The following is a 15,679-nucleotide window of genomic DNA, read 5'->3' as shown; positions in this document are numbered from 1 at the left end:
GCCTCCTTAAACTCAAACCAGGCCTGTTTAACCGATGCTACCCTGTCTTCTTTACGAGCACGTCTCCATCCACCTGCTGCAGAAACGACTGCTGCATTCACAGAAACAGGGATCCGTGCTGCAAACCCGAAATTAATCTGCGTGTTTCCAGTACAGACTTGAACATGTTCGTCGAATGATTTGTGCAATAATCAGATTTTTATTTTACTTCCACAAAATGCAAGTTCTGGATTAGATATTACAGAAATGTGTTTACATGCAGAGTTTTTTATCGGATTGGGCATTCAGTCCGAATAATTGTGTCCATGTAAACGTGGCTAGTGACTCGATGCAAGCTGCTGGGTTCCTTATATAGGAAACCTAACTGAAGAAAAAAGAAGAATATATCATTTCTATAGCGCCTCTCAAGATAAAAATCACGAGGCGCTTCACAAAGACAAAAAAAATGTAAAAATATAAAAAAGCATTTAGAAAATGTTTAAAAATATATTTTAAATGAGCAAAAACTGGCATAATGAACTGAACTCAATTGGAACTTTTACTTTGTGAAGTGTCTTGAGACGACTCTTGTCACGATTTGGTGCTATATAAATAAAATGAATTGAATTGATACACATGAAAAACGGTTTTAAGCACCTCCTCGACTCGGATTTAGATTGATGTTCCAGTCAGAGATATAATAATGTAACCACTGGACGTCCCCTTCATCCAGCCTTATACAAGTTATAACAGGTATAACATTTGGGTCTAAAATATTTCACATAGTCAATTTTAAATGATAACTGGTTAAAAAAACTAGTAAAACAAGTTCTTCTCCAGATTAAAGAAATAAGTAGTTTTGGGATTTCCAAAATGCAATAAACTAGTGAATTAAGTTAATGATTATTTTCCACTCATTACCTAATTTTGGATTAGTCTAAATTCAACAAAATAATATTGTACATTAACATATGAAATACCAGCATATGGAGTTAATAACAGTACAAATAAGGCTTTTATCATTTGTGCATGTAGAAATTTTAAAAAGCCTAAATATTCTCCATGAATCTCAAATATGTCCTGTTTTAGGTCATCCATCACACACGTTTTTGAATCAGAAATAACCAAAAATATTCCTTAATTATAAGTCTTACACATAAATTGCACTAGAACTCCCAGAGAGCAGTCTTTTGGCGGTACCCCCTATCTCTACCGGAGGGCAGCCACTTTATGTTGTCTTTTTTTAGTATCCTTAAACATTTGTGAAAGGCGGTCTTTGTTTTGTAAATGTGGCCATTACAGGTTCTGTATTGCTAAAGCACAAGGAATGTCAAGTAAAAGTAAAAGAATAGCTACACAGACCAACCAACATGAAAAGCCAGGTCAAGTAAATAAGTTTTAGGCAATGACATGTTTATTTATTTATTTATTTGTTTGTTTGTTTATTATGTATTTAGCTTTGTTTCCAAAGCAACTTACAAGTGATAATGAAGCCAGCAGGTTGCCCTTGAGGCGAACAACAAACACTAATCAGTCAACCCTAGGTGGCAGGGAGGCAGCATAATGAATCATAGAAGGAGGCGAACTAGGAGTGGACAGTAGAGTGGAGGATGGGAGCAGGGAGGATCCTAGCTTAGAAGATGCTCTCTGAAGAGCTGAGTCTTCAGGAGTTTCTTGAAAATCAACAAGGACGCCTGTTCTGGTAGTGCTTGGTACGTCTGTGGAACGACACATGAAAAGAGTGGAATGTCCTGAGCGTGGTGTCGCCACTGCTAGTCAGCGATCCTCTGATGGATGACAGGAGCAGCCGAGCCGTGATGTAAGCCTTTACAAGAGGATTCAGGTAGATGGGAGCTGTACCATCCAGGTACTTAAAATTCTCCAAAGTCTGAGAGGTCCTAAGCTGTGATGGGAGGCTGTTCCAGAGCTTAGAGCCAGCCACTGAGAAAGCTCTATCTCCTCAGGTCTTGAGACGAGCCTTTGGAATAAGTAACAGGGTCTGGGAACTAGACCTTAAATTCCTGACAGGCGTGTAGGTTGATAGTATGTAGGTAGGGTCTAGGCCATGGAGAGATTAAAAAACAAAAAGCAGTCATTTAAACTGGATCCTGCAACATACAGGAAGCCAGTGAAAGGAAGCAAGCACCGGAGTGGTATGAACACACTTCCTTGTACCTCAATCAATATCGGTATCGGTCGATGTGAGTCATTTTTTAACATATCGATATTGGTCGAATAAATAAAACCGGGTCGATATTAACAACTGCTATTTTTTCCATCTTGTTTCCATTTGTTTATCTGTGTCAGAGGGTGAGGGGGGTGATGTGTATTTGTTTAGACACGTGACAGTGAATGTGATCATCTCAGAAGCATAAATGTGTGCTGTGTGTGTGCATAACAACATAAATTCAGCTTTAATCATTTTCATTCTAAATGGTAAATGGCCTGTATTTGATATAACGCCTTCTAGAGTCCTTGAACCCCCCAAGGTGCTTTACAACACAATCAGTCATTCACACGTTGGAGGTGATGAGCTACGATGTAGCCACAGCTGCCCTGGGACACACTGACAGAAGCGAGGCTGCAGAGCAAAGGGGCCACCGGTCCCTCTGACCACCACCAGCAGGCAAAGGCGGTTAAGTGTCTTGCCCAAGGACACAACGACAAACTGAGCGGGGCTCAAACCTGCAACCTTTCGATTACAGGGTGATTACTTAACTCCCGTGCACCATCGCCCACAAACACAAATCAGAATCAGATAGCTTTATTGGCAGCGCTCCAGCGACCCAGAGCATAGGAATTTGACTCCGCAGCACAGCCTGACCAAGGTTACACACACATGTAGACAGAACAGATACAGGCAGACCACGAGAGCAGCCAAACGGCGCTCATTTCAATTAGATGAAAAGGGGATTACATGAGGATAAATTGGGGGAGGGGAAAAAAAGGCATACCAGAGTTACTCCCAGCAGGGAGTAGCTTTACTATGCAAAAAAAACGCCTCAAACATATAAGCACGAACATCACAGTTCACAACATGACTCCGATAGGAAGGCGGGGGGGGGGGGCTGAGATCCTGTTTCCCCAGCGAGAGCAGCCCTGTATGGCGCTCAGCCACTGTAGCCACAGGTGGGAGGGAGGTCTTGGGAGGAGCGCAGAGCACACTGACACCTGCAGGTTGATGACTTCGCCAGGCTGAATTCCACCAATCCGAAGGCGGGGGCGGGGGGGGGGTAGGTCGGGTTTTCACAGCATCTGTCTGCATTCCTTCGTGGGGGTTTGTTATTGGCATTCACAAGGCTGCCATGGCGTCAGATTCGGATAACAAGACTTTGTTTGGGTCAGGCAGAGATAATTTTGCTCTCTGCCTTCAAGTCTGTTACTGATCATTCAAGTCCTCCAGTGAAGCCAATTTAGGTTTTAAACATCTCCACACCGTCCGGTGACCCTCTCCGAGATGACATCCATTTTGCTCACTGATACCGGTAATGCAGCTAAGACATTGTCCAGCTTACGATTCACCTCGAGTAACGTCCCAGTCTGTGAGGTCTCCACATGGACGGTGCTTTCCTTGGGTGTGGGTCGCCCTCCAATCGCTCCCGTCTTCCCAAATTTCAAGAAAACCAGATATCCTCCCACTCCAATCAGAAGAAATCCAGTGATCATCAGGCCAAACATCCACACATCTTCGACGTCCTCAATGGACAACCGGGAGAGGCATACGATCCTCCACTCCTTCCAGGAATCGAGCATATACCCCGCTGGGTGTGTCGCTTGCGGGCAAGTGGGAGCCCCCTGCTCCGTCCTCATTGTTAAGAAAAATTTATCAATCGCGTTGAATGACCAATTAATTAGATCCATTTTAAAAAAATTGGGTTTTTCAGGAGAAATGCAGAGAGGCGCTCTGTGGGCAAGCAGGACAAAGAGCCTTGGGAAAAAAGATAAGGGAGCAAAAGGGGAAGCGTCTGTACTCTGTGAGTGCCAGAAGGAAAAAGGGCTGGGTACAAAATACAATACAAAATCTACAGATTTTAGATGCATTAACGTCAGTATATCAGCATCTACAAATATCGGTTATTGGCCATAACAGTGATCTTAATATCGGTATCGGCCCAAAAGTTTCATATTGGTGCATCACTGCTCAAAACTGATTGGGTTAGTACTTTTAAACCAAGCAGCTAATTAGCTTAGCTCTGGTAGTGCTGAGGGGGTCAGAAAATCCTGGGAGTTTTAGTGTTAAAATGAAAATCATTTATCTACACAATAAAAAGTGCTTTTACTGAAAGATAAAATTACTTTAAACGTTTACGAGTCGATTCGTTGCTGATGTGAGATTGGCTTCATCCACCATGACAGTTTTACAACTATCCTTGAAAGAGGTGACTAATGGAGCCAAACTCGTCGGATGCTCGCAGCACAGACTAGTGGTGTGGAGGGCAACCATTTTTATTCATTTTAGTTGAAAAGTTTAAGAAATTTTTTATTTATTCTAAAAACGATGCAGTAAAATAATTAAAATGTCTCAAGCAGACTAATAATCAAGCAATGACTATTCGCTATAGTCCATTTACATTTGCAATATGAAAAAGACAATGCATATTCAAACATTTAAAGTAAAAGATAAATTAATAAAGAGCTAAATAATTACCCAGTCTGTCCGAGGTCTATTACAACCAGATCCTTCTCAAGAAGGACCACCACAGCGTACGGCTCCTGAAAGTCTGGTGGAGAAAACACAAACATCAGAAACATCACTCGTGTGTGTCATCACGCAGCGACGAACCAGACCTCACCATTGGGATAAGGAGTTTCACATAGCGTTAGGAAATCTACGATGGGATAGTCCATCTCCAGGACAGTAGTGCTCTTCCCATGCACCACTGTCAAGCAGGCTCTCCTCCCCACCGTGTCGTACGACAGACCGCCAGACAGGACCATGAAAGGGTCCCTGCATGAGAAAACACACACGTTGCTGCTTAATTAAACTCAAACAGGAGTAAATATTAAAACTGCTCCATCCAGTCTGTGGTAAGTGGGTGGAGGACACCAGAATTTACTGTTGTCCTTCCTCTGGAGAACATTTGGCCCCGTTCCACAAAGAGAGGGGCCTACTTTTTAATCACGACAACTAATTAATCCCTGGCCTCAAATACCTGAAGAAAAAAACTAGATCAGCTCGAGTGAAACTGATCATTTTTGACATATTTGATACAGAAAAGTTTTATCCTTGTACTCTGTGACCTTGACACGATAAGATCCTACGATTAACACACAATCGGAGACGACACTTGCGTTTAGGAGGAGGAACGAGCTGGAATAGGCATCTGTCTATTGCTAGGGTCACACTGCAGGTCTTAATGCTCAATCTCCATGTTTCTTTATTAAATTTGAAACTGAAATGTGACGGCAAACACGCTCCACTGTGAACGGTTTACGACCCCAAAGCGGCCCGCACGTGCAGAAGACAAGTCACACACAACGTGCTCTGAGGAGTCGAAACCAGGAGAGGTGGAGTTGTCATCTGAAGAGCTTCACTGACAGAGTTCATCCACAGTTTCAGGATCAGGTCTCCCATTTTGGCTGGGAACCTTCCAAACTTTACTCCTTATTCCTGCTGTCTTCTCGTATTAGCTTGGCTCCAGCAGCAGCACACCCTCCCGCTCCCACGCATACTTAACAAAAACTTACCAGGATGTCCAGACAGACCTCTGATTACCTCTGTCAGCACCTCTCCTCAGTTACATCAACACATGACGCTCTCCTCCGCTGACTCGGTGACATATGAGGTGGATTTATTGCGACACGACCGTTCAGACTGTAGTCGCTTACAAAAACATCAGATACGTATCAGATTCAGTACTACAAATGAAAGTGACCTGGATCTGTGCTGTTCAGACTGCCACAAAAGCTCAGATATGGGTCGCTAAATATGGGGAGGAAAAAATCGTATTTGATGCGATTTTGCCCACAGTGTGAACTACCCTCAGTTTATTACTGATGCAATCAACAAGACAGACCTGTTTGGTTTCAGCAGAACAACAGGAAAGGAGCAGGATGTGGATTCAGAGCAGAGTAACTTAAGACACAGGATGGGTGGGAACTCACTCACCCAGCCCTTGTAGTTTTGTACTCCACTTTCAGTATAGGCTTGCATGGCTCTGGCTTTTTTCCATCCTTAGGCTGTTTTCCTGTTGGAGGTCAAAGGGCAAGAAAACAGTAAACAGTCATCCATTTGGTGTTTTCATGCATGAATGACTTTTTAGATTAAAGGGACTTTTTATTGCTTGTATCGTGGTCGGAGAGCTCCTACCGTGCGGGGTGATGATGTGTGCTGGCTTGGCGGGGACTCGTACATTCCACGTGGTCAAAGTGCCGTCAGAGTGGCTGCAAACAAACTGTTTCCCCTCATGGTGCCAAGCCACCGAGTGGATTGCCTGAGAGTCCCAGAGACACATCCGTTACATAGTCAAGCATTTTAAACACCTCAGCTAAGGCATAATATCATCACAGTGATTTCCCACCTTGATTTATTTTGCTTTATTTGTTTTATTAAACTAAATTTAGATGTTAAAAAGGGATCTAAAAGGGAATATTTTGACTGAGGGACTTGAAAAGCAGGTATTTCATGTTTTGCAGCTTCTGGTCAGACGTGTCTGGCAAGTCCGAACACGCTTTGGAGATATTAATGAAGAGAGAGAAGAAAATCACCCCTCACCTCATCATAATTGTAGCGGTAGTCTGCTTTCTTGCACTTTAAATCCCACAACACCACCACCCCGCACTCGAATCCAATCAGAAGCTGTGACAACGAGAGAAGAGCAGAGTTACCGTGCCTTTACTCGTGACTGTCCTTCATGTTCCACAGGTGGATCTCCTGGGACGGGCTTGGTCATGAAAAAACGGCCAAGAAAGAAGCTCATGTTAGTGTGTTCCAAAGGTTTTGTCGGTCTTTTCTGGTGAATTTTTGACAACTTGACTGGAAAAACTCAGTCACTGGAAATGTACCGTTTAAAAGTCATCTAGCAGACCTGATGTGCCAAGGTTTCACATTTGATCAGTCTCTTTATTAGTAATCATGGACAATTACACCACATAAACCATCCCAGGGCTGAAATGGCTGACTGGTGTATTCTGTAATGTTGAAAAAAAAAAAACAAGAGTTTTTCTTGATTTCTGTCATTTTGTTCCATATTTACCATTTTTAAAGGTCCGAAAATAAAAAGTAACTTATTTTGACAAAAAAATAAATAAACAGAAATTTAATTTATGTAGGTTTCAGAAAAACACACAACATGAGACATTTCTGTGGTTGGTTATTTACCTTTCCTTCATCCATGGGATTATCACTGATGTGTACAACGGGCCCTGGATGTGTCTTGGTGGATCTGTGACAGAACAGCACGAGACATTTTTAATCGATGTCCTGGTCTTTTACACAAGATCCTATGGATTCATTAGCAAGTGCAACTAGCAGAAGTAGCTAGCGGTAAGGCCTCTAGAGCATCCTAGGGCTCCTTCAGCTGACTAATCGTATATTGTAAAAATAACAGTGGGCATAAAAGTTTCTAAAATAATGTTTGCATTAATTACAATGAGAGATTTAAGGCTGAAGTTGGCAAAAATCCATTTTGGTCTTGGGCTAGTCTTTAGCATGTCAACCTGGAGAAAAGTACAGTGGGGCAAAAAAGTATTTAATCAGCCACCGATTGTGTAAATTCTCCCACTTAAAATGATGACAGAGGTCAGTAATTTTCATCATAGGTACACTTCAACTGTGAGAGATAGAATGTGAAAAACAATCCATGAATTCACATGGCAGGATTTTTAAAGAATTTATTTGTAAATCAGGGTGGAAAATAAGTATTTGGTCAATAACAAAAATTCAACTCAATACTTTGTAACATAACCTTTGTTGGCAATAACAGAGGTCAAATGATTACTATAGGTCTTTACCAGGTTTGCACACACAGTAGCTGGTATTTTGGTCCATTCCTCCATGCAGATCTTCTCGAGAGCAGTGATGTTTTGGGGCTGTCGCCGAGCAACACGGACTTTCAACTCCCTCCACAGATTTTCTATGGGGTTGAGGTCTGGAGACTGGCTAGGCCACTCCAGGACTTTCAAATTCTTCTAACGGAGCCACTCTTTTGTTGCCCGGGCGGTGTGTTTGGGATCATTGTTGTGTTGGAAGGACCAGCCACGTTTCATCTTCAAAGCTCTCACTGATGGAAGGAGGTTTTGGCTCAGAATCTCACGATACATGGCCCCATTCATTCTGTCCCTAACATGGATCAGTCGTCCTGTCCCCTTAGCAGAAAAACAGCCGCAAAGCATGATGTTCCCACCCCCATGCTTCACAGTAGGTATGGTGTTCTTGGGATGCAACTCAGTAGTCTTCTTCCTCCAAACACAACGAGTTGAGTTTATACCAAAAAAAAGTTCTACTTTGGTTTCATCTGACCACATGACATTCTCCCAATCCTCTGCTGTATCATCCATGTGCTCTCTGGCAAACTTCAGACAGGCCTGGATATGCACTGGCTTCAGCAGCGGAACACGTCTGGCACTGCAGGATTTGATTCCCTGCCGTTGTAATGTGTTACTGATGGTGACCTTTGTTACTGTGGTCCCAGCTCTCTGCAGGTCATTCACCAGGTCCCCCCGTGTGGTTCTGGGATTCTTGCTCACCTTTCTCATGATCATTTTGACCCCACGGGATGAGATCTTGCGTGGAGCCCCAGATCGAGGGAGATTATCAGTGGTCTTGTATGTCTTCCATTTTCTGATAATTGCTCCCACAGTTGATTTTTTCACACCAAGCTGCTTGCCTATTGTAGATTCACTCTTCCCAGTCTGGTGCAGGTCTACAATTCTTTTCCTGGTGTCCTTCGAAAGCTCTTTGGTCTTGGCCATAGTGGAGTTTGGAGTCTGACTGTTTGAGGCTGTGGACAGGTGTCTTTTATACAGATAATGAGTTCAAACAGGTGCCATTAATACAGGTAACGAGTGGAGGACAGAAAAGCTTCTTAAAGTAGACGTTGCAGGTCTGTGAGAGCCAGAGATTTTCCTTGTTTGAAGTGACCAAATACTTATTTTCCACCCTGATTTACAAATAAATTCTTTAAAAATCCTGCCATGTGAATTCATGGATTTTTTTTTCACATTCTGTCTCTCACAGTTGAAGTGTACCTATGATGTAAATTACTGACCTCTGTCATCATTTTAAGTGGGAGAACTTGCACAATCGGTGGCTGACTAAATACTTTTTTGCCCCACTGTAATCTTTATTTCCCCAAATGAAATTGTTACATGCAATCCCATTTCTAAATCAGATTTAATACTTTAACCTCTTGTCACCTATTGTTCGAAAATGACATTTGTCCTTCAAGCAGCCAGGTGGAGTATTAGGATTATCATTTTCATTGCCTTGCAATAAAATACATGTTGAGTTAAATACATTTTAAAAGATAATTAGGGACTTAAAGCTTGGCTCCCTGCAGACAAAGAAACTACATTTAAGGCAGTAAGAGCAAAGAACATGAGTGGCTATGAGAGATTAGAGTGTGTGTGGTGACAGGATCGCCAAGGCAACAGAGGGGCATGGAGGAAGTGAAGATGTGGCCTAAAGAAAGTGTCGCTGAGTACGGTCTGGCTCCGGCAGCTAATGATCTCATTGCTGCTGATGAGTGAATACAGCCAGAGATGTCGCAGTGAGTGAAAAGCAGAAAACACACAAGAAGATGAACTCCAGTCACCCCGTGTAATGAGGCATTAGTATAAACAAGCCACTGGCACAATAAATAAAGGTATTCACGTATGGTCAGGCTTATAAGCACATGAAGCAGGCAGGGTTTTTATCATTTTTGCCTTCAAAATTCTTCCACGAATTCCAAAAAACAAAACTTACGGCCCCTGTTTATTAACCCTAACCCCACATCCTAAAGTTGTATGATGTTATACGGGACCTCTTATGCAAATCTGACTTTTTCATCTTTTGTAAACACTCCAAAGGCTTTTCGTTGGTCAGTATTTGATTTTAGGGGTTATATCCCTAAAACGAGCCATTACAAAAAGTATACATTTGTGACGTCACAATAGGAGACATTAGTATGGAACTTAACAAGCCTCCACCCACCCAAACTGTTGAGAATCCGCTTGTTTAGCAAGACGCAGAGCGGAGAGGAGAGGAGCTTTGGTGAAACGCAAAAGCAGTCTCACATGTGTTGTGTTGTTTGCTGCAAAGGACAGCACAAGTTCCTACATGCTCTCCCAGTCAAAGAAAACCATCAGCGAACCGTGTGGCTTTACTTTGTGTTCAACGACCATGTCTCTGCAACAGCTGGCAAAAATCCTGCATCTAATAGAAACGTTAAGATGTCGATCTAATGCTCACGCATCAAAATACAGAGCCTAAGTCACTTCTGCATCATGGGTCCCCGGAAGGACGAAAAAATGAACACAAGTCAACGGGGCTAAAAACGCTATTTTCTAATTCCGCTTGTTTTGTACCATGGATGGATGGATCTCTCTCTCTCTCTCTCTCTCTCTCTCTCTCTCTCTCTCTCTCTCTCTCTCTCTCTCTCTCTCTCTCTCTCTCTCTCTCTCTCTCTCTCTCTCTCTCTCTCTCTCTCTCTCTCTCTCTCTCTCTCTCTCTCTCTCTCTCTCTCTCTCTCTCTCTCTCTCTCTCTCTCTCTCTCTCTCTCTCTCTCTCTCTCTCTCTCCCTCCCTCCCTCCCTCCCCCTCCCTCCCTCCCTCCCTCGGATAAAATTACTCGTAAGGGAAAACTTCTTCTGATACAACTTTTTTTTTTTTTTAAAATTCAGATATTGAGCGAAGGTACTTTAGGGGTGCTAACAATTTTAAAAGATGCAACATATCTAAAATTTAATCCTCATGGGTTTTCAAGTGAGAACTTTCTGTCCGAGCAGCTCCGTTAAATCAAGCAGCAAACGGCTCCAGAACACCCTCCCGGCGTGGCACAATCACCACCTCCATGTTGCCTTCACGCCGATCAGAGCTGCAGGGTTATCAGCTTTCAGGACACAATATCAAAAAACACCAGGGCATTCGCATTCCTGTGCGTTTTCAGTTTCCTGGTAGAGTGTCTGCTGCACAACTGCACACAGCAGATATGCAAATGAGCAGCGATGAAAGGCAGAAGGAGAGGAAAAGCTGTAAAATACAGACTCACAATTCGATGGCTTTGTTCCACATGATGACGTAGCCTGAGAGGGTGAAGGACTCCACGTTGACGATGTGGATGTTTCCTCGCTCTGAGCCGATGTACAGCCATTTGCTCTGGAAGGGCAGGTGGCAGTATGTGATTCTGCAAGAGATCAGGATGCATCACCATCAGGCTTTTCATTATCTCGTGACTTAGGCCCATCAAAGGGCCCCCGCTTGTCCCTAATCATGATGGTCCAACTGGAGGGAGCACTGAATGACGGGGATTTAATTACAAAGGCCTTGCACTTTGTCACACTAATGAAGCCAGACTATTTATAACTCAGTGGGGAGGAAGAGCAGAATAAGCGCTGCTGTGTTTCCTCCGCCACGTCGTACATCACATTTATAGTTTACTGATGGTGGTGATGGTTTTGACTGGCTGTCTATGCATTTAAGATGTTTCTGCTGATGTCTAATGGGATTTTAAAAACTACAAATGTGAGAAAATAAACTAGATTTCAGAACGATAATTAGATGCTTCACCACATACAGAACCAATGGTCTTTTAGAGCATCTCTGCATTTTCCTATATAACAACAGTACCCAGACACTAGACACAGTCCTACGGGAGAATTAGCACTGCTACGACTACACTCGGGGTTAGGATCGAGATGGTAAACCTTTTCTACTTGGGCGAGTAGTTAACACATCTCACAGATGTATTTAAAACATTTGAGTTATCCATCTCAGAAATGAAACGGACTCAGGGGAAGAAAAAGATGCCAAAGGGGATTTGGGAACCTTTGGTTAAACCACACTAGCATGATTTTTCCACCAAAGGTTTTCCACAGCAGGAGAGCCAATTCAGGGCCACATCACTGACCTTCCCTCTGAGTTTCTGTATCGGCGTGCAGGGAGACAGTGAAGTGCACTTCCTCTCTAGGTACCATCTAACTTATAAACAATGTTTTAAACAACAGTCAGCTTTGGTAAACTCTTCAATAATCTTCTGTGTATTCAGAAATGATGCTACAAATTGGGAGTCACACACAGTAATGAGCACGTGTCAACTATGCTAGTAATCGGGTTTTCACACAGTGTTTATGAATTCAGCTCGAAGAGGTGTTCTGACTCGCTTAAACTCTTAACCTGGGAGGTATTTTAGTCCTTATGTTTTATTGGAATCAGCAATTACCTTAAAAAGACAAAAAAAAAAAAGATTACACTTTTTTTTTTACTAAAATGTGCAAATCTTTTAAAGGGAGACTTGCCTGTTTTGGCCTGCTTTTAGCACCCCCTAGTGTCCGTTTGTAGAACTGACAGTAAAACCTATCTCCTCGCTGTGTGTTTCTTCTTTTTAACACCTTAATCTAACAGCTGAAATGCCTCCTCAGCATTCATTAGTGTCTACAGCAGTGATTCATCGCTAAATTAAACAAATCAGCTGTGTTCATCATCTAAAACATGCAGGAAACGTGCTGGAACGAGACTGTCAGCTCAATTGTTCCTTAATATTAATAATATAATTTCATGTTTTTATATCATACTATATTATAACCCGTATTGTATTAAATTAATAAAAAGTGCGAATATATAATCTGTTAATTGTTTTTTTTCTAGGTCTGGACGGCCAGTGATTGAAAATACTCAAACAGCAGGAAGAAATGAGACGAACTGGTATTATTCTGCTCATTTGAATCTACATTAAAGCAGATTGTTTTGTTTTAAATTAAATAGTAAAAGTGAATGTACTCTAGTGATTTTAAATATGCAACTCAAAACATTTTCATTAGCTAAAGGCCTCCTCATTCCTGCCTCTGGGTCCTGACCAATGCTGTTCTTTGCTCCGGTCCAACAGAGTTGGTGGTGGGATGGCTTCAGTTTGTTGGTGCTAACAAACTCCAGCTTTGTTTTAGCACCCGTCATCTGGAGAAAAGGCCTCTTTGTCTTTGTAGGACTGATATTGGACTTGTCTTTTTTTATGCTGCAAATTATTTACCTAAAATATTTGAAATATTACACAAAAGGGCAGAAAAGCAGAACTGAGGCTAAACATGTTTCAACTTTTAAGAACTTAGATTGTATAAATTTGCCTAAAAAAACTAAACAAACTAAAATATCAAATAATATATTGTGTATTAAATAGTTTAAAATATGTAAATAGACATTTCCGAGTAATAACAGGTCTGAGGGAAATCAGCTAAATATTAACACATATGCAGTCTGATCCAATGTCCCTGAACATATGCCCTCCAAGCATCTTGGGAGATTAATCAGGATGGAAAAAAAAATCAAAACTGCAATGGCACAACAGAATTCCAGTTACAATCCATGCCATTGACCACAGTGAAACAGGTGGGCAGCAGCGGCTGCAGCTTCCAGATGTTGTTCATACATTAGAGAGAGGCGGATGCATCAAAGTCAAACACACCTCTCCCGGTTAAACTTGAGAGAATGAAGGATAGCTGGGATTTTTTGCCTCAGGTTCCACAGATGGATGCTGTCATCAGTCAAGGCACTCACCAGCGCCCCCTGTGGGGAGAACAATAAACACAGAGGTTGTTACTGCTTCGAAAACATCACTGGATTAAGATTTATGGCATTTAAGGCATGAGAAGGATGCACCGATGTTTACATTAACTGCTGGCAAAAACCCAGATGTGGAGATGCAGAAAAAGAGAATATAAAGGAGAGAAACGCAAACAAGAATACGAGGAGAAGAAAACGCACCTCGTTGATGAGGAACTGGAGCTGGATGACAGCAGCGCCACTCTCGTGCTGGCAGTAGCACTCCACACCGGCTCGACCAAAGCTACAAGTTGTCTCAGTCAAGGGGAAAAACACACATCAGTCTGAGAAACTCAAACACAAGCAGGGATGGAAATTCCTCGAAAATACGCAGATTTTCAAAGAAAATGTTAGCATCTAAAAACAAAATGCCTAAGCTTGTGTTTCCTGAAGATCTCCTAGAATGGAAACTGTTCTTTGAGCCTCTGTTCAGCATACGCAACTGTGTTGGGGCTCACAGTGACCAAGGAGCCATGAAAAAAGGCCAAACACAACCCCATAATAAGGTCCTAAAATAAAATCATTTGCCGCCCACTCGGCCATGACATGAATGAATCAGTTGCATGCTGACTGGCCAGTTCCAGTCTTCAGCTGAGATTTAAAAACTGCTACAGAATAGGACTACCGAATATGTAGTTTTGGAGCTCGGTCACCACGCATCTTCAGCCGTGACCTGGGGACCACAAGCAAGGACAGGACTTCTGAACGGAGTGCCCGAGAGGGAACACACAGCTGCAGCATGTCTGCCAAATATGCTGGAGCCAATCCATTAAGAGCTCCAAAAGCCAATAAAATAACTTTAAAACGAATCGTAAAATAGACTGGTAGATCTGCCAACATCGGTGTAGCATGGTCAAACTTTCGCCTGCCATCTCACGGCAGCATTCTGGACAAGCTGCAGACGACCTAAGGCACTCCGACTCACTCCGATAAGGACAGAGTTGCAGTGGTCCAGGCGCGAAGTTATGAATGCACACACAACTGTTTCCCGATCACGTCTAGACAAGAACGGTTTAACCTTAGCCAAGCATCTTAGATGATAACAGGAAGATGCTACAACACCATTTATGTGAACAAGTCGTTGACAATCTTCGCACCTAAATTTACAACAGAATCCCTCATGTGGGGGGTTGAATCACCACAGTCCACCATGGGGGTCTCAGAGCAACGACTGGGACCAAAAAACAATGTAATTGTTGAATTTGCAGACCCCTTTCATTTGTCGACACACATCAGCCAGTTCGCATAACAGACTCTGCAGTTATCAGACTGGAAAAATTAAGTTGGAGAATTAAAAGGGGGTAAGAACTTAGCGACAGCTTTTTAAAGGAGCACACACACACACACACACACACACACACACACACACACACACACACACACAGCTGAACGAGATCTAATCTTACAAAAAATCTTGATGGTTACAAAGGTTGCTAAGACAAAAACAGCTCTGCTACTGTGATTATTCCAGAGTAAAGCTGCAGAAAAGCATCGTGTTCACCATCTGTGACCATTTTTGCAATTGCAAAAAAAAAAAAACAAGTGTCTGAGCAGGATTAACTAAGCTGTAGTCAAACAATCCTTCAGCTCCTTAAACAAACTAAGGTGGAGTTATGGGAGACGGTGTCAGCACAGGCTCGACAGCAGGCTGGAGGTCTGCACGAGCACGGAGGCAAACACTGACTTTTAGACTTTAAGGCGGCGCCAGCTGAGAGCCGCTGCCAGAACAGCTCACACCGACCCTGTGACCTTTGTTTTGCACTGCAAAACAACATTTGTCAGCATTTTTCCTGGAAATCAGATGATGGAGAAGGAAGAACCATTTTACTGCATAACACTTTCTGCTTTAGTACTGAAGGATCGATTCAACAGCCATGACCGTAAACACACGGTTCCTCCCATCTCACCTTTACACACGTTAGCATGTGCTGCGATGGTGTTTAGAGTTGGAACATCTCCTGATGCA

General features: G+C 42.6%; 1 protein-coding gene across 6 annotated transcripts in view; it reads right to left on the bottom strand.

Moving 5' to 3' along the window:
• The window catches only part of stxbp5b (syntaxin binding protein 5b (tomosyn)), a 37,510-nt gene that overhangs the window by 16,753 nt on the left and 5,078 nt on the right, over positions 1 to 15,679 (bottom strand). For all 6 annotated transcript variants that reach the window (XM_070547056.1, XM_070547051.1, XM_070547053.1 and 3 more), the window contains exons 3-11: positions 13,876 to 13,957; positions 13,577 to 13,677; positions 11,171 to 11,305; positions 7,301 to 7,364; positions 6,695 to 6,778; positions 6,290 to 6,413; positions 6,089 to 6,167; positions 4,773 to 4,927; positions 4,628 to 4,700 (exon numbers count right to left, since the gene is read on the bottom strand). In XM_070547056.1, coding sequence (XP_070403157.1) covers positions 4,628 to 4,700; positions 4,773 to 4,927; positions 6,089 to 6,167; positions 6,290 to 6,413; positions 6,695 to 6,778; positions 7,301 to 7,364; positions 11,171 to 11,305; positions 13,577 to 13,677; positions 13,876 to 13,957 — 897 coding nt within the window. The remainder of the gene's footprint in view (positions 1 to 4,627; positions 4,701 to 4,772; positions 4,928 to 6,088; positions 6,168 to 6,289; positions 6,414 to 6,694; positions 6,779 to 7,300; positions 7,365 to 11,170; positions 11,306 to 13,576; positions 13,678 to 13,875; positions 13,958 to 15,679) is intronic.

Source organism: Nothobranchius furzeri, chromosome 18, assembly GCF_043380555.1.
Source record: "Nothobranchius furzeri strain GRZ-AD chromosome 18, NfurGRZ-RIMD1, whole genome shotgun sequence".
NCBI classification, from domain to species: domain Eukaryota; kingdom Metazoa; phylum Chordata; class Actinopteri; order Cyprinodontiformes; family Nothobranchiidae; genus Nothobranchius; species Nothobranchius furzeri.
The sequence above is the reverse complement of the archived record's forward strand: the minus strand, read 5'-3'. Positions and strand labels throughout refer to the sequence as shown.